Source organism: Sus scrofa, chromosome 3 (genome assembly GCF_000003025.6).
Source record: "Sus scrofa isolate TJ Tabasco breed Duroc chromosome 3, Sscrofa11.1, whole genome shotgun sequence".
Taxonomy (NCBI): Eukaryota; Metazoa; Chordata; class Mammalia; order Artiodactyla; family Suidae; genus Sus; species Sus scrofa.
In genome coordinates, this window is record NC_010445.4 from 112,651,936 (window position 1) to 112,673,178 (window position 21,243).

General features: G+C 44.4%; 1 protein-coding gene across 2 annotated transcripts in view; it reads right to left on the bottom strand.

The window, feature by feature from the left end:
• Positions 1-19,192, bottom strand: part of SELENOI (ethanolaminephosphotransferase 1 (CDP-ethanolamine-specific)) — a 38,143-nt gene extending 18,951 nt beyond the window's left edge. The window contains 3 exon segments of one of the 2 annotated variants that reach the window (NM_001244662.1): positions 1,004-1,112; positions 1,703-1,771; positions 19,007-19,149. In NM_001244662.1, coding sequence (NP_001231591.1) covers positions 1,004-1,112; positions 1,703-1,771; positions 19,007-19,063 — 235 coding nt within the window. In that variant the 5' untranslated portion in view covers positions 19,064-19,149. 2 annotated transcript variants of the gene reach the window in all.

Here is a 21,243-nt window from a genome sequence, read left to right on the forward strand (position 1 = left end):
GGATCCAGCATTGCCATGAGCTGTGGTGTAGGTTGCACACATGGCTTCGATTCCGCATTACCGTGGCTGTGGTGTAGGCCGGCAGCTGTAGCTCTGATTCGACCCCTAGCCTGGGAAGCTCCATATGGCACGGGTGCAGCCCTAAAAAGACACAAAAGACCAAAAAAAAGAAAAGAAAAGGAAATATAACTTCTAACTTAGAATGCAGAAAATACTCACCTATCTCCATTTTTCTATCCCTCTCAACTCCATCCACCAGTTGAGCAGTAAAAATAAACTCTGTCTCCCAGGTATCCCCTCCCCACATCCCAGATACACTCCAGATTCTCTGCTCTGGGCCAGGGAGAAGCTGTTGGAGGTGGCGGGGAGGCATCAAGATAGCAACAGGGGTGAAAAAAAGACACTGGAGTCCGGGATGGGAACAGGCTGAAACCTGCCTCCAAACTGCCTCCAAAGTGCAGTTTTCCTCTCCCTCTCAGAAGGGTCCAGACTTCTGCCAATAAATATTTAAGGTCTAGCAATCATTTTCCGTGGAAACTGGGAATTCATAACAGCAAGTACAAAGGTTGAGCAGAGAGAGAGATCACATTCTCTTCAGAAAAGGGGGTTTTTGATTCCATAACTAGAAAAAGGAAAGGAATATTTCTGGCATCAGTATGTATGCTGGGCCCTGTCTATATTTACTTTCAGGCAAAACTTCACAGTCCTAATTTTCCGTCTTCTTTTAAATCCAATTACTCTTTATTTACCCCAAATGCATTGCTTTTTACATAGCATGTTTAAATCCAATAGCCAAGTTGGTTTCAAGAACCTAATAGAAATATACATAACAGATTGTGGAAACACAACTTACCTTTTATACCCAATTCTAACATTCTACATACCCTTAGAATACCTAAAACTTTCCACATTTGGGAGCATCTTAATAGAACCAGAAAATAACCATATTTCATGTTTCTCTACTTAAGACATTTTAAATTTAATATTAAAGTAATAATCTTACCTGAAGCATAAAAGTCAGGATCAAAGTATGCCATAAGCAGAAAATTGAATACAACCAGCAGAAAGCCAGAAAAGGTTATCAGATTTGGAGCCAACCAAGTAGGAAATATCTGTTTTAAATAATTACAAAACAATTAGAGAAAGCTCTCTGTCCACTACATACAACCTGCAAATGTGTCATGATAAAAGCTATAAACCTGAGGGCTCATACACAGGAGTTACATACATTAAATTGTACACCAAAATCTCCAATTAATAGAAATAAGCATTTCTGTTTTTTGGGGTCTTTTTTGGCCATCACCGAAGCACATGGAAGCTCCCCGATCAGGGTTCAAACCAGCCCTAGAGGAGCAACCCAAGCCGCTGCGGTGACAATGCTGGATCCTGTGCCACAAGAGAAGTTCTCTATTTTCTGTGTTTTAAATAATTCTATAATCGATAAACTTTTATAATCATAACATTATACTTATTTTAGAAAAACCTGAAAAGCAGGGTACAAATATGGCAGATCTAGAATATGAGCTCATACCTCAACAAGGAGATCAGCCACAAGGTATGCGCCTAAGGGAAAGGAGGACGGGAAAGGCAGTTTCTCTAAATGTCTTACTGAACGGACAGGTGCACCTGCAATACTCCATACGACAGCTGAAAATATTTCAAACTTCCTAAAACACAACTACACGCTTATTAATCATCTTACCTTTACCACAGTGTTCCAAAACGGATGCATGACGTACAGAGAGAGCGGGTTCGTATCCACAGCACTGTACTGTTCAAAAATCAAAGAAAACATTCAGAGTCAGTCCTTTTGCATACTAGCGAGCAGACGAATATTTCTCAAATGAAAACACTACAAAAATAACCTAGAGAATCTATCTATTCGCATGATGTTCTCTTCTAAGTAACAGAACTTGAGGGGCAATATGAACAGGGCAAAGGTGGCTGAGCACAACCGGGCATTTTTTTTACTCGATCAACTTTTACAATATTACAAAGTTTCATCAGAAAATTCTGTATCGCTTTCAAGTTCTCCCCTACTAGGCGGGGTGATCAGCACCCTGAGTGCTTTCACACACTGACCGCAATGACCTTCTCCAGCCCTCTCAGCAAAGGCGAGCCTGGCTGCTTGACCCTTGACACCGTTGCTAAGGCACTTACTACCGGTGCGAGCTTGTGCACGTTCCTAAACCTGTCTTAGCTTCTTCACCTGGAAAATGAGGATCACAGCCTTTACTTCAAAGGGTTGCCACAAGGATGAGATAAACTAATGACACACTTGATGCACTTAGAGCAATTTCTAGCCCACAGTGCTATGTAAGCCTCATTGTGTTTTGAGTTCCAAAGGAATGACAGATCCCTTTATAGCAGGAAAAGGGACTGCTTAAAAAACAAAAGGAAGGGAATTCCCGTCGTGGCTTGGGGGTAACAAATCCAACTGGTATCCATGAGGATGCAGGTTCGATCCCTGGCCTCTCTCAGCAGGTTAAGGATCCGGCATTGCCATGAGCTGTGGTGTAGGTTGCAGACGCACCTCAGATCCCAAGTTGCTATGGCTGTGGCGAAGGCCAGCAGCTGTAACTCTGATTTGACCCCTAGCCTGGGAACCTCCATATGTGACACCTGCAGCCCTAAAAAAGCAAAAAAAAAGAAAAAAAAAAAAAAAAAACCAAAGGAAGACAAAAACAAGTTACAGTATGCAAGTGTATTCTCCAGCTGTTAAGCAACTTAGTAAAAACTCAAAAGGAAATTTTAACAAAATATCTGTATATAATTACGTAAAACTTTAAGAGTCTTGCTGATGAACTGTTCATCAGACACAGACACACTGGAGCGCCTGGCAGGAAGGAAGCATCCACTAGGTGTGGGAAGAAGGGATACAAAATTGGTAAGGGAAAGTTCTCACCCTCAGGGAGTGGGACTCTTTCCTAATTCAACAAGCTGACTTTTAAAAGATGTCATACTAGTCAAATGCCTGAAAAAAGCTTTGATTGTATTTATGTTCAGTATGTACATAAAATAAGTAGTAAGCATCTGAGTATCTAATTTTTTTAAATCATAATTGAAGATAAAAACATCTTCCTGAATGTTTTACAAACATGCAGGAAATATTTTCTCATCAGTGTTTGAGATTTAAAAGTGTGATGCAGGAGTTTCTGTTGTGGCTCAGCAGAAACAATCTGGCTCATATCCATGAAGACGCAGGTTCAATCCCTGGCCTCGCTCAGTGGGTTAAGGATCCAGCATTGCTGCGAGCTGTGGTGTAGGTCGCAGACGCAGCTCAGATCTGGTGTTGTTGTGGCTGTGGTGTAGGTGGGTGGCTGCAGCTCCGATTAAATCCCTTGCCTGGGAACATCTATATGCTGCCTTGCAGCCCTAAAAAGCAATTTAAAAAAAGGGGGGGGGTCAATTTGCCTAACTGGATTTTATAATTAATAATAATAGCTGCTGAGCTCAAGTAGAGCAAGAAAATTTAATACCAGATAACAAAAGGCAGCAAACAATAAACCTAAAGAACACTCTGTGCTCTAGTCTTACACACTTGAGTACTTTTCAAGGTCATATATCACTTGGTATAAACGAAGAAACTTGAAACTGTCTTGTGAATCAATAGGAGTCAGATCTTCCACATGCATGAAAAAATAAGTAAAATGTAAACTTTTAAAGGTGCTAAACTAGATTTAGTTAATGCCTGTTAAATATATTTTTATTTTCTATTGGAATGATATGTGGGTATACACCAGAGTACCTGAACCAGGAACAATCCACTGATAAGGCTTGCTGGGCTTGCCTGACCTATACTCTGTGGGGCCACACTAAGCTAGTACCCTGGAGAAAGGCTTGAGGACCACAGCCTGAGCTGGACAGAATCATTTCAAGGCAAACTCAAAACCACCAGAGTTCAGGAGAGGTCTCATTCTCTCGTGCCTGACCCCTGGCTATGTGAACAGGTAAGGCGATCATCTGGCCTCTTTAAAACTACCTATGATGGACTACCCATCGTGGCTCGGTGGCTAACGAATCCAACTAGGAACCATGAGGTTGCGGGTTCGATCCCTGGCCTTGCTCAGTGGGTTAATGATCCGGCGTTGCCGTGAGCTGTGGTGTAGGTCGCAGACTCGGCTCGCATCCTGCGTTGCTGTGTCTGTGGGGTAGGCTGGCGGCTACAGCTCCGATTAGACCCCTAGCTTGGGAACCTCCATATGCCACAGAAGTGGCCCAAGAAATGGCAAAAAGACAAAAAAAAAAAAAAAAAAGATTCTTTCAAAAAAAACAAAAAAACAAAAAAACAAAATCCTACCCTCATGTTGTACTTCCTATCATGTTTACAATTTCCCTTACAAAATTAAGCAAACAAGGGTTCCAATTTTTCTTCCAACAATAATGTTTCAAATATCTGAGGATGGCTCTCCCTGTCACACCTACAACTTCTCAAAACCTCTTGTTCCTTTTGCTGCTTCTCTTTTGCCAAAGTTTCAGTGTTCGTCATCATCTAAGTCTAGTTCTCCAGATCTGAGGTTGGAAGGCTTTTTCTGGAAAAAGCCAGGCTTTGCAGGCCATCTGGTCTCTGCAGCAAATACTCGACACTGCCACTGAAGCAAAGAGAAGTCACAGAAAATAGAGAAAGAAATAGGCATACTGTGTTCCAACACGACTTTATTCATACAACAGGTGTCTGGGGGCTTTAGCCTGACAACCAGGGCTCCAGACAATCCATGTGTTGTTAAACCAACACAAAAGTGGGACCCAGGGCACAAGGAACGTTTCACGTGGTGCATGAAGTACCAAAGGGAACACGACTATGAGCTCTTCTTCCTCAACAACTTACTCCTCTACCTGAGGCTCAACACGGCACTCACACGGTGAGCCAATAACGTCGTCCTGCAGACCTGCACCCACCGTCGCAGGCCCCTGGACCCCTCAGGCCTTTCTTACACGGACTGCCTCGCCTCCTTTCTCTGCGCTAATGTGAGCTTGACTGTTGGAACTTAAGGGTGAGACCCTACGTTCGCCACTTGATTTTCTTCTTCTTCTTTTTTAACAGTTATTTCCCCAATTCGATTTTTTTTTCCCACTGTACAGCATGGTGACCCAGTTACACATACATGAACGCATTCTATTATGTTCACCATTTTGACATTTCATCCAGCTAGAGTTCACTCATCTTTCTCTGCCCTCTGATCTCGGGGTCAGACTCCATGATCTAAGGTACCAGCTTTGCCCCCAAACTCTCAGCATGTAAAGCTGTCATGCTAGCAGTGCCTTCACCTAAGTCTCTGTAAAAATGCCCAGCAAGGTAGACCTTCTAAACATCCTCCTCAAGATTGCTCTTAGTACATATATTTATCATTTGTATTTAGGTAGAGAATCCTGTGCTGTCATCTCTGGCAATGAGTCTATCTTGCCCACAAGAAAAGATTTTCATCAAGTCAGTGAAATCCAGAATTACCTTAGAGAACACTTTGCCAAATATTAGAAAATTTCAAGACCTTTTTAACTTCAGTACAAGTCAGGAAATAAAATATGAGTTCCTTCTTCAGTCGGTCATTTAGCAAGTCAACAATTATTTGTGATTGAGTGCCTATGATTTTGCCAGGCACCGTGTGAGACCACTAGAAAGAGAATGGTGAACTAGACCGAAATGCGTCCTGTACCCACCAAGTCTACAGCCAAGTGTGAGACAGACGGTAAGTGAGAAACCAAGTCGTAATTGCGAGCTGTGATGGATACGGTGAAGGCAACAGCCAAGGTGCTGTCCAAGAGGACCTGGGGAGGGGGATGCGCCTCGTCAGGGCAGGCATGGCAAGCCCCTCTAAAGAGGGGACACTTGAGCTGAGTCCCACAAGATGAGAAGGCAAGGGAAGAATGCGTGAGGCATAACAATGAGTCAAAGACGAGACAAACTAAAGAGAACATGCTGCTATAGATTCCATTTATACGAAGTTCAGAAACAGACGAAAAGAAGTCATAAAGCAGTTTGGTGAGAGAGACTTAACAGGGGCCCTCAGAGATGCCAGAAATAATTCTGTATCATGATCTGGATGGTGGTTACATAGGTATACACATGGGAAGAAATTCATTAAATCATATACTTAAGACCTATGAATTTATATATAATTTACACCTTAAAAAGAGAAAATAAAGATTGTGTAGGTAGCAGTGTGTGTGTGTGTGTGTGTGTGTGGTGTATAGGTGTTCGGGGGGTCAGGGTGCCGGGGTACATGTCAGGATACCTTCCAAGCAGAGAACAAAATGTGCAAAGACCCCAAAGTGGAGGAAGGCCAATGGAGCAAGAGCTTAGGGAGCACGGCAGGATGGAATGAAAGGAGGCGGGAGACACGAACAGACACCACCCAAAAGGACCACAGTGAGCTTTACTTTATCAGAAGCCCAGTGCATGTCCTGATTTACATTGTCAAAGCGTCACACTGTTTACAACGTAGGAAATGGACTGGAAGTGGTGGGGGGCGGACGTGCAAACAGTTACAAGATGGCGACAGTATCGCAGGCAAGAGATGATCCCGGCTGGGCTAGCGACTCTACCGACTTCCAAAATACGCTACAAGGTGCCCATTTTTGAGAAGGACACTAGAAATCTAAGTCTCCTCTTAATTTAAGAAGGAACTGGCTTTAACAAAAGGAAAACTATGGAAACATTTCCTTGGACCTAAAAGTATTTCCTTTATACAGGTACTATATTTTAAACCTCTTTTATACGCTGATAAGGAAACTGACTGAACTGACACATCCTTGCACCAAATACAGAGCTTTGGACAGCTTTTTTCTTTTTTTTTTTTTTCTTTTTTTTTTTTTCTTTTTTGTCTTTTCTAGGGCTGCACCTACAGCATATGGAGGTTCCCAGGCTAGGAGTCTAATTGGAGCTGTAGCCACTGGCCTACACCACAGCCACAGCAACACCAGATCTGAGCCAAGTCTGTGGCCTACACCACAACTCACGGCAATGCCGGATCCTTAACCCACTGAGCAAGGGCAGGGATTGAACCCGCAACCTCATAGTTCCTAGTTGGATTCGTTAACCACTGAGCCACGACGGGAACTCCTGGACAACTTAATTTGACTGAGGCTATGCTATTGTCTCAAATAATGCTAATATGGATGGTAATACTCTAACAATCTACATCAGAAGATTTCCCTCGTTTTGTCTTCTAATCAATACAATGAGGACAGGTCTCTAACTATCAAATGATTTTTTCACAAAGCCTGTCTTTACCCATCTGAAACATACACTTTACACTTATAAAACACATTATAGTTAACCATGGAAATCCATAAAGTACAGACTGAATACAAGCTCATAATAGTTTATAAACTGCATTTACCGTTAAACATTTCAGATGTCAGCCAACTCAAAATGAATGTTTCTGATTTTTTTTTAATTATTCCCCCAAATTCTTGAGTTCTAAATCATTCATATTTTGAGGAATAAAAAGCAGGATAGCCACAAAGACCCAATTTTAGTTCACAACTGGATTCACTGCATGAAACCCTTTACTGCTCTTACCAACTTTCCAGACAGCTCTTAAATGAAAGAAAGACATAGCAACCTTTCTTCAGAATTCAGGAGAGAGAAAGGAACGTCAGCTCTCTTCTGTCCCCCTGCCAGTGAAGCTCAGTGTCTGGTAAGGTACTGGTATGGTGTGGAGGTCAGACCCTTTACAAAGATCTCACATTTAGGTGAAAGTCTTTACAGGGGCGGAATCTGTCGTGGCCAACACGTGCCACTCCCTCAGCAGAGTTCTTCAGCAATGGCATTTCAGGCCTCCCAGCCAGGCATTCACCAAAAACATAAAACAGAAGATCTCAACTAGTAAAAATTGTTTGGAATTCCCGTTGTGCCTCACTGGTAATGAACCTGACTAGTACCTATGAGGATGTGGGTTCGATCCCTGGCCCTGTTCAGTGAGTTAAGGGTCCGGTGTTGCCAGGAGCTATGGTGTAGGTCACAGATGCAGCTTGGATCTGGCATTTTGCTGTAGCTGTGGCGTAGGCCAGCGGCTGCAGCTCCAATTTGACTCCTAGCCTGAGAACTCCCATATGCCACAGGTACAGCCCAGATAAATAAATAAATATTGTTGGGAGTTCCCGCTGTAGCGCTGTGGGTTAAATATCCGACTGCAGCGGCAAGCCATTACAGAGGCATGGGTTTGATCCCCAGCCTGGGGATCAAGTGTTCCCAACCAGATCCCTTCTGCATCTGGCACATAGTACCAGCTCAATAAACACAACTGAATGTTTGCACGTACGAATGAATAAATGCATGAGCTACTTTGCATGTTTACTTAAGTGGCAGTTTAGAGTGACCCCCTCAGTGATAAGAGGAACCGCTGTCCCCCTGGAACTAGTCCACAAGGGGAAGTTGCTCTTACTATTTGCCTACTAACAACACCAGGTCTACATTCGTACGTTTCACAGTTTGTAAAGTACAATTGTGCCTGTTCTCTTGTTTGATACTGTAAGACAGATAATATAGATTATTCCTGTTTTACAGATGACGAGACTAAAATTCACGGATGAACGGTTAATAAACAGGATGGTCTCAACTAAATCTTTCCTGAGTCACTGTGGAATATTTCTGTGAAATGGATCACTTTGTTCGAAACCAGACCACCCTCTCCTGGCTCAAATGTAATCAGGAGCTACCTAGATCCAATAGACTGAAATCGTTATTAACATAATGTCCTCCAATACATATTTTTCTCTCTCCAATTTGTGGTAGACACAGCCTAAGGTAATCCCCAGTGAGTCGAGCCCTTGTATAATCAAGCCCCTCCTCTTGATGATTCATTAGTTCCCTTGAGGGCAGAACCTGTGACCTGCTTCTAACCAAAAGAATACAGCACAGGTGACAGATGTCACTGCCTTGATTGGGAGAACGCTACATGGCAAAGGTGATGAGGTGTCACTTTCCTGATATATTTCATTACCTAAGACCCTATCTTAGCAAGTTTGGAGAAGAGCCTCTCACTGCTCCTGGAGAAGCAAACGGCAATGATGTGACCTGCCTGTGGTGAGGGCCATGTGGCCAGGAAAAGTGGGCACCTACTAGGAGCCAAGAGCCTCAGCTCTACAACTGGAAAGAAATGAATTCTGCCAACAAACACACAAGCCTGGATGAAGACCCCAAACTGCAGACGAGAGCACAGCCCAGCTGACACCTTCACTGCAGGCTGCTAAGACCTCAAGCAGAGGTGCCAGGCAACCAGTGCCCTAACTCACAGAAACTATGAAATAACAAGTGAGTATTCTTTTGTGTCACCAAGTCTGTGGTAGTTTGTTCCCCAGCAATAGAAAACTAATATGCCAATGACAGCACAACGGCATCCTCTTTTCTTTCTTCCTTCCTTCCTTTCTTTCTTTTTTTTTTTTTTGGTCTTTTTAGGGCCACACTCGCAGCATATGGGGGTTCCCAGGCTAGGAGTCGAATCAGAGCTGTAGCTGCCAGCCACAGCCACTGCCATATGAGAGCCAAGCCGCATCTGTGACCTACACTACAGCCCATGGCAAAGCCCAATCCTTAACCCACTGAGCAAGGCCAGGGATCAAAATTGGTCCTCATGGATGCTACTCAGATTCGTTTCTGCTGAGCCATGAAGGGAATGCCCATGCTCCTTTCTAATAAGAGATATGAGGCCCCTATGCACAAAATCAAGCCTACCTGAAGCCTGAGAGTTAACATACTAACATTACAGTAACACAGCCTCTTACTCCGTGACATTTATTTCTTAGTTTTATGAACTGCTCTTCAATACAATGGAATATTTCTTTAATGAGGTGCTTCTCAAAACATAGTTACCAAACTGGGCTCAAATTCTTGGGCGCCTCCCAAATACACAACATCAGACAACCTGGGGGTGGCACCCAGCCATCTGTCTTTTAACAAACAATCCAGTGGACTGTGAGGCATCCTCAAGCCTGAGGACCACTGCTCTGGTGAAAACAAACATGAACCACATTCCTGCAATTCCTCAGCTGAAGGATACAGCACAGGCGACAGATGCCACTGCCTTGATTGGGAGAACACTACGTGGCACCCCATCCGCTTATACCTCCTGACAGTGATGTCCAATACTGCCCTGCGAGCAACAGACAGAGCATATAAAATTCCGCAGGCGTGCCCGCTGTGACTCTGTGGTTACAAATCCGAACTAGTATCCACGAGGATGCGGGTTCCATCCCTGGCCTCGCTCAGTGGGTTAAGGATCTGGCATGGCTGTGGTATAGGCCGGCAGCTACAGTTCCAATTCGACCCTTAGCCTGGGAACTTCCATAGACCATGGGTGCAGCCCTTAAAAAAAAAAAATCAGCAGGTACTCACCAAATGTAAGGCACTATGCTAGGAATAATCTCCTAGGAAAGAAAAACACCAAACTTAACTGAAAATGAAAAAAGGCAGGGGATGGAGGGGAGCATTACCTTAACTCTGGGACAGGAAATTTCTTAAAGTACTTTTTAGTCAATGCAAGACTTTAGGAACTACACCCACAGAGAACGAGACTCAGTGGGCAATGGAATCCCTTTTCCATGAATCCTGCCATAGCTGCTAACAAGTCAGAGAAGAGAAGTGGTGGTGAGAGAAGACTGGAGAAGGGCCAGAGCAATAAGACAAGAACAAGCAGGTCACGATGACAAACAGGTCTGCTTGCTAGACTTACACAATCCAAAATAAACTCTCACAAGAGATAAGAAGATAAGCCCAAAGAAGGGGAACTTGAAATCCTTGCTGGGGAATCTGGTTATCAAACACGTGAGACCCGTAAATAGGAGGGCAGTATTTGAAAAACTGATTTACTCTTCCTTTCCTAAAATATACTTTCTCTTGATAACCTCCCAGGGTATGAGTTGGTACGTGCTACATGCCAGGCCCTGTTCCTGAGCAGGGCAGCCCAAACATCAAGTTTTATTTTTTTATTTATTTATTTTTTGGGGGGTCTTTTTTTGCTATTTCTTGGGCCGCTCCCTCGGCATATGGAGGTTCCCAGGCTAGGGGTTGAATCGGAGCTGTAGCCACCAGCCTACGCCAGAGCCACAGCAACGCGGGATCCGAGCCGAGTCTGCAACCTACACCACAGCTCACGGTAACGCCGGATCGTTAACCCACTGAGCAAGGGCAGGGACCGAACCTGCAACCTCATGGTTCCTAGTCGGATTCGTTAACCACTGCACCACGACGGGAACTCCAAGTTTTATTTTTTATTTACTTAACATGAACATAACACTAAGTGCCTGGCACTTTACCAATATTAACTCCTCCAATTTTGATAAGGATCCCAGGAGGTAGGTTCTGCCCCATCTCTCAGATGAGCAAAGCTGGTTAGAGACTAAATTATGTTCCAGATCAAAGAGCTAAGTTGTGGGTTCTTCTTAATATCAGACCCGAAGCTAATCGCGCAATCAGAAGTCTTTTACCTTAATTAGAACTAAGAGTAAATGAAATGTTCTCAATAGTCAACTAAATATAAGACTAGTAAATACAAGCCCACTTGCTCCTGCTCATAATTTAAAACTGGGGGAAGAAAAAAATTAACCCAGCTCTTCTTTTTTCACTGTACATTTTCCCCACCTGGAAACATGCGAAACGAACCAAATTAAGCATGTCACTGAAGGTGTTTATTCTAATATTTACATCTTTTGCACAAAACAGCTAGTAACTACACGGCAGAATCTGTATGCCATTCTGAGATCTGAGAGGCAACAGAGGGTGAAAAACATGGATTCCAGACCCAGAATAGCTGGACTCAAGTCTCAGCTATGAGACCTTGAGCAAGTTATTTAAATTCTCTGTGTCTCAATAAAATGGGGAAAATAATGGTACTTCTACCTCACCAAGCACTTGTGAATCTTAAATGAGACAAGGTCTTTAAAGCAAAGCCTGGCCTATGGTAACATGTTATATATTTGCTATCATTATCATTGTCACTGTTTGGTATTTAACAGTGACGGTGCTCTTGTAGGTGCACCTTTCCCGGAGTTCAGGAGCTCACCGGGCTGCCTGGTCCCTCCCACACCCACCACTTCCTGAGGCCTCTAATTTACCACCGTCTCTCCAGTCTCTGTGCCTTGGTGCCCATCAGCCTCTCTGACAGAAACATCCTTCCCTCTTCTCCCTTAGGTACTGGGCAAATTCTTACTCAGCTGAGAAGTTCTTTGACATTCAAGCATTACAGCAGCTAGAAAAACAAGCCGTCATCAGTGAACTGATATTTCGGAACGGAGTTAAAGAACCAATTCAAGGGGAGTTCCCATCGTGGCGCAGCAGAAACAAATCCGACTAGGAACCATGAGGTTTCGGGTTCAATCCTCCCTGGCCTCGCCCAGTGGGTTAAGGATCCAGCATTGCCGTGAGCTTTGGCGTAGGTCGCTGACATGGCTCGGATCCAGCATTGCTGTGGCTGTGGTGTAGGCCAGCAGCTATAGCTCAGAGTCAACCCCTAGCCTGGGACCTTCCATATGCCATGGGTGCAGCCCTAAAAAGACAAAAGACAAAAAAAAAAAAAGTACCAGTTCAAGAAGTTCCCACTGTGGCACAAGAGGATGAGTGGTGTCTTGGGAGGGCTGGGACAAAGGTTCGATCCCCAGCCCAACTCAGTGGGCTAAGGATCCTGGGGTTGTAGCAGGCAAGGCTTAGGTTGCGACTATGGCTCGGATCTGATCCCTGGCCCCCGGGAACTCCATATGCTGCTGAGTGGCCAAAAGAGAAAAAAAGAAAAAAAAAAAAAAAAAAAAGAACCAACTCAAGATGTTTCTTTCAGGAGTTCCCCTTGTGGCTCAGTGGTAACAAACCCGACTGAAAAAAAAAAAAAAAAAGATATTTTGGGAGTTCCCTTCGTGGTGCAGCAGAAATGAATCTGACTAGTGTCTATGAGGATGTAGGTTCCAACCCTGGTCTCACTCAGTGGATTAAGGATCCAGAGTTGCTGTGAGCTGTGGTGTAGGTCGCAGACACGGCTCAGATCTGGCATTGCTGTAGCTGTGGCGTAGGCTGGCAGCTGTAGCTCTGATTCGACCCCTAGCCTGGGAACTTCCATATGCTGCAGGTGCAGTCCTAAAAAAGAAAAAAAAAGAAAAGGTTTCTTCCAAATAGCACCTAAAAATGGAGTAACCTTCTACCTACCACTTAATCTCTCTCTCACTTTGCAGAAGTTTCCCATCCTTCTTCTTTCACTCCTTCTGAGACTCCTCTGTCTCTGCCAACTGCAAAAATAATTCTTTCTATGAGACATTTGTAAATCTATATCTAAGATGACTAAAATACCTTATAAGCCTTACCAGTTTGGAGAGGCCAGTTCCCCAAATCTACTCAAGGAGACCAAGGTGCAACTAAAGTCAAGTTACATTTGAATTAACTGCAACAAATCTAGGTAATGCCATAATTAACATATTATATTGTAGACAGCTTGCAGTCATAATAAGTGAAGATGAAAAGATTGGGAATTTTTTGGGTTTCCATTGTGACTCAAGTGTTCTAGTCTTTAAAATCATTACAGAAACATTCCCCTAATAGAGGACAATTCATCCACAAGTGATATTTCTCTAGAATGTGAAGTTTTCTTTGTTTTAACTCCATGTCGGAGTTCCTGCTGTGGAGCAACAGGATCAGCGGCGTCTTGGGAGCGCTGGGTGGCAGGTTCGATCCCCGGCCAGGCACACTGGGTTAGGGATCCAATGTTGCCAAAGCCGTGGCTTAGGATCTGATCCCTGGCCCGGGAATTCCACATGTCTCGGGGTAGCCAAAAATGAAAAACAAAAAACAAAACTAAACTACAACTAAAATCAGATCCTGTTTAAAATTATTAAGTAGCTCCCCCAAACCCATAGCATCGAAACGTACCTGAGAATCCCCTGAGGTATTTAACATGAAGATAACAGCTTATCTACCCAACCTGAATCTCTCAGGAATCTCCCAGTGCTAGCAGGGATCCACAGGGTAACATCGTCCTCCTCTGACAGGGCCCCACCTCCCTCTCCAGTCTCATCCCTCGACAATCCACCATTAAGCCTACACATCTTATGGCTCCCCTGAAATATGCTCAGGCCTCCTTGCCTTTGCACTCGCCCCACTGCTCTCTCGTTCCAGGAAGAACTTTCTCCCCTTTCATCACCTGGTGAGAACTGGGGCCTATTCAGCGTCATCCTCTAGACCGAGCCCTGCCTTCCCCTCTCTGAGGCCTTTCTCAGCTTTATCCCTCACTCCCTGGAGCTGCTTCCTTCTATCCCATAGTACAGCATAGAGCATTCACCTAACTGCATTTATTAACTATTTACATCTGTTTTTTCCTTGCCCATACGCCACCAAACTGAGTTCCCTGAAAGCAGGAATTCTAGCCCAGGGCTTAATTTTGCAGCCCAGTGCCATGACTGACCCAGAGTGGGCCTTCAATAAATGCTTACTGGATAAACAAAATCAAACTTTATGAACAATAAGGGGGGAAGGCCGGATTCTAATTCTTCAGCATTACCATCAAGATGTACAAGCCTCTCTTTCCCACCTGAATTCCTAATTATCACAATTCCTGTAATCGGACTTTTGTTGACAGCCAAGTTAGCAGAAATCAATTCATCATAAAACATATTCTTGAAACTAAACAAGATATTTCACACACCACATCCTCTCTGAAGCAAAATGATACAATTTGAAACTAGTTGCTACACTATCAAAACTAAGCCTTCCTTAGGTTCCATTAGGTAAATCACACTAGAAGTTTCACCCTTAGGTAAGAGGGAAAATCCTTCAACTACAGATAGGAAGAGAGGAGGATGAAATCCTTCAATATAATTGCCTGAAGGTACATTAATAAGCAACAGAGAACAATGGCGGTTAAACCCCAGACACCTTCACATTCAAAACACAAGAGTATCCTTCCAATATACAAGAGATGCACAGCTCCACTGGACTCTATTCTTTCAATAAATATTTTTCAAATGCCTGCTCTGCCCATATGCTAGACCTTGGTGACATCAAGCAAGACAGCTACAGGCCTTGCCCTCCCAGAGCCATTTCCTAACAGAGAAGGCAGACACTCAACTAATTATTCAACTGATCTAATAACGCTAGGGTAGCACAACAAAGAACACAAGTGTTGAGAGAGCACATAACACAGAATCCAGGAGTTCCCTAGTGGCTCAGTGGGTTGAGGATCTGGCATCGTCACTGCTACGGCTCCAGTTACAGCTGAGGTGTAGGCTCAATCCCTGGCCCAGGAACTTCTGCATGCTGCAGGCGTGGCCAAAAAACAACACAGAATCCATCCCATGCTTTCTTCTGCACTGCAAATCAATCATCTTAGAGTTTCTTACTACAGAAATCTAATTACTACTCTACGTGTGCATCTCTTTCAGGAGTTATTCTGAATAACTGCCAGGTTTCCAACTGTAGCTCTCAGATGTACCTCTAGGGAAAACACAGAAATTAAACTGGTTCAAAAGTAATTTTTCCACAGCTGCTTTTATAGTATCAATTTTTCTCTACATTTCTTTGCTCTAATATACAGGGTCACATCAGGGAATAAAAATCTCTTTTGAGTGTTTTGGGTCTTTCCCATTTATGGATGATCTTCTTGAAAAGCTGTTTTAATTCAATAAGCATTTACAAAGCACTTACTGTTGAAGCCCACACAATGGGACTGTGTGATCTTCAGGAAGAAAATTTCTCTAGGTGCAATTCACATTCTAGTAAAACGGACCACACGGATTTTTTTCCTTTGGACACTTTCAGATCCATATTTTTTAATATGAACACAGTACTGAGTAAAGAACCTTCTACTAGAAGTAGTTTAGGTTATAAATTTGTGCTGCCCACACTCCCTCCCCACGTTTTTAAAGGAAGCCTCATTATAACTAAAATAACATCAACAAACTATATTTTACTTGAACATTGGACTTTTGCTAAAGTGACCTTTGTTTTCCAGGATGATAGGAAATCTGCTGTCAGACACAGGAAGTGACTCAGAGCAGAAGAAGAGGTGAAAAGATAGGAACAGAAAAACCTCGCTAAAATTTCCTATAAATTAGGACACATATCTATTTGAACTATAAATCTAGAGAAGCCTGCTTATTTAAAATAAAAAAAAAAAGTAGATTCCCTATTACAGACACTGCTGCAAATGAAGTAACTATTCTATTGGCCCTTACCAGAAAGCCAGATCCTACCTAGTAAGGAAGAAAAAGTTGTATACGTCAATACTTACAACGCAGAAGAGATACCAGAAAAGGGGTAGAGCTTAAGGGGAAAAAAAAGAGCTAACTGGGTTAACAACCTTTAGTGAAAGTTGTAAAGTCCTGGAGTGGGTTAAATTTCCACTTAAAATTCCATAGTCAGAAGCTCAGTTCAAAAATAGAATATGGCACAATATTACTGGAAAGCGGAGGAAGGTACTATATGACTGCTAAGGTCTCTTACGGCATTCCAATTCCAGTTTGATAAGATCCATAGTGATTTTTCTCCAATATTCATTCATTCCACAAATGTTTACTGGACGCCCGCACACAGCAACACTGCTCAGGCCATAGTGATCCATGAGACAAGTCTAACCACTCGGGTGTGCATTCCAACGGGAAGACCCCTGGAGAACTAATTCCATAAAGGAGCAGAGGGTGCGATGAGAGCACCCCGGAAGGGAATGAGATGTGAAGGACGCTTCTCTAAAGAACTAACATTTAAGTTACGCTGTGAAGATGGACATAAATGAGGGGCTACTTTCCGGAAGATATAAGAACATTACTTGACCATTTGAAAACAAGGAGATGGGGGAGATGGCTACTAATGCTGGGAGGGTTAGCCGTGAGTGGCATGACCTGAAGCTGATGACACAGACCAAGGCTGGCGCATTCACAGCCATGAAGATCATGTTATGGGTTTTTGGACTCTATTCCAAGAGCAATGGGAAGACAATGGAGAATTTTAAGCAACGGAGTAACATGATCAGATGCACATTTTTTTTTTTTTTTCTTTTTAGGACCGCACCCACAGCATATGGAAGTTCCCAGGCTAGAGGTCGAATCAGATCCTAGCCGCATCTTCAACCTACACCACAGCTCATGGCAACACCAGATCCTGGACCCACTGAGTGAGGCCAGGGATCGAACTCACATCCTTATGGGATCCTAGTCAGATTTATTTCCACTGAGCCACGACGGGAACTCCAGCACATTTCTTTTAAAAGATCACTGTGAGAAAGGACTCAAAGGGCCAAAGTGGATGTGGGTAAGCAACCAAATAAAGTAGTATTGGATTATAACTCGAAATATAAAATAAACATCTGTGAATTTCAAAGTGATATCAATAGATCACTGAATAAATATACACTGGGAAGAAAAGATAAATCTTCTGCGCAGAAGACCAAATAAATTATGATGATACTCCACCTTCAAGGAGGTGGAGCATAAGTCTCCACATCTCAAGTGAGGGCTGTGCATACCATAGTGACTTCCTTCCAGAGAGTAACTTTATAGGGAGAAAGCTGACAAAACACTGCTTATCACTGTTGATCGGTGATAAGCAGTGTTGATGGAACTTACACTTCCGTATGCTGCAATGAGAAAGGCACTTCATACCTGTGGTCTTCCCCCGCAAAACCCACAACCTTTGTCTAATGCTGATTTGAAAAATATCAAACCCCAACTGAGGGACATTCTACAAATACCTAACCAGAATGCCTCAAAACGATCAAGAGTATCAAAAACAAGACAAGAGCCTTGTCATAGTCGAGAGGAGCCTGTGGAGACATGAAGACTAAATGTGCCTGTGGTATTCTGGATGAGATCCCAGGACAGAAAAAGAACATTAGGTGAAAACCAAGGAGATCTGAGTAAAGGATGGACTTCAGTTCATAATAATGTGTAAATATTGGCTCATTAATATAAGAACATATACGAACATATACAAACACACCATACGAATGTCAGACGTTAATAGCAGGGAACACCCGGTGTGGAATACGTGGGAACTCTGTATGGACTAGCTCCACAATTTTTTCTGAAAATCTATTCTAAAATATTCTAGAACTATTCTAAAATTAAAAGATGAAAATAAAAAAAATTTTTTAATTTAAAAAAAGATGAAAATAAAGTATAGGTGCAGGGAGAGGTAATGGAGCCACCTTTCCAGTTTCGGCTGAAAATGACACAACATACAGGACCTGATTTTTCACCGCTTGGTGAATCGGTGAGTGAAAGCGACATAGGTAGCAAGGATGAAAGGCTACTGCTCGGATTTCAGGCTTAGACAACTGACTAGATGGATAGTGGAGTCATTCACTGATACAGGTGCGGTGGAGGAGAACCGCATTTACTGGAGGCCCATTATGGACGAGGCGCTTCTCGAATTCTCGAAATCATTTTGCACCGTACAGACTGTGACTTGGCCCAGAGCCAAATCAAGAAATGCAATGTGGGCATCAGGTTTGGTAGCAGGTTTCTATGTACTCCAAAGCCCGCGCTCTTTCCACTACACAGTTCCAGTTCCTGCCCCCGTGCCCGTTTACTTCACTGGCCGCCCCGGCGCCTCGCTACTGGGAGTGGAAGAGAGCGCATCAGCAGTATGGCCCCAGCAGTCACTCCCCCTCCCCGGGCCGCGTCTGCCAAAAGATTCTCTCCATCCCCTAAGTTGTAGGCAAAAAAGGATGTAGAAACTTCATGAAAATGAAGGCAATTAAGACGCCGCAGAAGAGATCTGCATCACCTCTCAGAGGACTAAAAATAATAACAACGAAGTGAAGCAGCAAAGGGAATTCTCACGCTCCACTCTCGCCGAGTGGTCTCCTAAGGAAAAGGCAATCCCCCGGGAGGGTGCCGAGTCAGATGGCGGGCCTGGGGTGCTCCCACGCACCCCGACCCCAAAGCCTTAGCACTCGGGAGGACCCCCGGAGAAACTCCCGCCAGCCTGCCCGGAGCCACGCGGCACAAGGTGACACGGACCGCACCGGCCCCTCAGGCGCCTAGAAGAGGCCGGGACGAGCAAAAAGAGGGGCGTCCGCGGGGCCCGCTCTACCTTGTACTTATCAAAGCCAGCCAGCTGCTCCGGGCTCACGTATTCGTAACCAGCCATGACGACCCGAACACCGAGCGCCCACTCGGCAGCGACTCTCTGCGACAGCGTAGGGAAGTACGAGCACCACACCGGCTGAACAAGACTGGAAGGACCTGGGCTGGCAAAGGAGCTGGGAGAGCAGAGCTCCGCCCAGCGCGCAAGCGTAGCCGCCCCGGCCACTTCCGCCGGCCCCCAGCGCGCAAGCGCAGCCTCCACTTCTCCCCGCCTACCGAGGGAGGGTCGCGAGCCCGCTCACGCGGTCCCCCTCTGCACGCAGTCACAGTCCAATCAGCGTGGACCGCCAACCACCAAGTCCCGCCTTCTGGGTCTCCTCGTCGCTTCATTCGCTAGCGTCAAAATTGGTGAGTTGAGGTAAGGCAAGAGGGGAGGTGAAAGGTCAGTTTCCCAGGAGACCTTGCTCTTCGCCCCTGGGTAGTGTCAGCGATTAGGTGGCAACTGTGCCTGGTTGGAGACTTGGGGATACCATTTTATTCTGGGGGCGGGGAGTGGGGGGTGGGGGTGGCGGGTAGGGTTGCATGCGAACCAGTTCGGCAGGAGCTCAGTTCCATCAAGCAGTAAAGTAAAAGCGGAAAAAGGGTCTGTGCCCAGTCAGCTTCGAGCTCCTGGCACGGTGTGCTGCACCCAGTAGGAGCTTTGCGAACCTGATTTTTCTGTAGGAAAGCCATTGGGAGGCTCCATGGGAGGCTTTGTGCAGTTGGTAAAGGGGCGTGAAAAGGCTTTGGAGACAAGCCCTTTGGGTCAGCGTTCTTTGTGAACCTTGGACCGCCGCGCCACATTCCATTCTATCACTCTGTTCCAAATGAGCATTGCTCATGCCTCCCGACAAGATAAAAGCACTGATCTCTGAATCTTTCGACTTTCTGTCTTCTCAGAGAGTCGCTGCCGAGTACGTTTACCTAAGTGGAGCCGATTGTATAAAGAACACTAGATAGATGGCTAGTATGTGTCAGTCTAATAATAAAATTTAATAATGGTAGTAGTTCCTACCATTTATTGATTGTCTTCGATGTGGGGGATTTTGCATAGCTTATCACCAACCCCTATAACACTGAGGTGGGAGGCATTTTCCCCATTTTGCAGATCAGGAAGTCAAAATTCAGAATATCTAAAGTGCCCAGGATCACTTAATTACACAGCTCTGAAATAGTCAACCCAACAGGAAATGAGGTCTTAAGTATTGAAAGCCACCACCTACAAAAGCCTCTCAATCCGTCTGGGACTCTGAGAAAGGATCACTTTGAGATCTCATGTTTTTAACATTCATTCATTTAACATATTAATTGGGGGCTCAATATATATATATATATATCAAGTATATTAAAGTTTAAGATTCTTATGAGGTAATAGATACAAAGCATCTGTCATACTTGGTACTTAGATGATCAAAAAACTTGGGTCTTATCTTCACTTGCCCTAAGGGAAGGATTTGTATCTTAGGTACTTAATTTTCCCCACGTCCCATAGCCCAGCGCTTGCAAATATGTGGTCAATGCATTTTGTTGACTAAATGAGCAAAGAGTTCATATGCTGTGAAGTGCCCAGCTTTGAAAAGGACATTGGAAATGTGAATCTCCCTTTAATTTTTTTTTTTTTTTTGTCTTTTTGCCATTTCTTGGGCGGCTCCCGCGGCATATGGAGGTTCCCAGGCTAGGGGTCAATCAGAGCTATGGCCACCGGCCTGCGCCAGAGCCACAGCAACACAGGATCGAGCCGCGTCTGCAACCTACACCTCAGCTCACGGCAACGCCGGATCATCAACCCACTGAGCAAGGCCAGGGATCGAGCCCGCAACCTCATGGTTCCTAGTCAGATTCGTTAACCACTGAGCCACGACGGGAACTCCGAATCTCCCTTTAATTTAAGAAGGAAATTGGTACCGATGAAAGGAAAACTATGAAACCACTTCCTTGGGCACAAAAGTATTTCCTTTGTACTGGTACTGTATTTAAATCCCTTCTGATAAGAAAACTGAATTGAGGGAGTTCCCATTGTGGCACAGTGGCAACAAATCTGACTAGTATCCATGAGGATCCAGTTCAATCCCTGGCTTTGCTCGGTGGGTTAAGGATTCAGCGTTGCCAAGAGCTGTGGTGTAGGTTGGAGACGCAGCTCAGATCTGGCATCGCTCTGGCTGTGGCTTAGGCTGGCAGCTGCATCTCCCATTCAACCACTAGCCT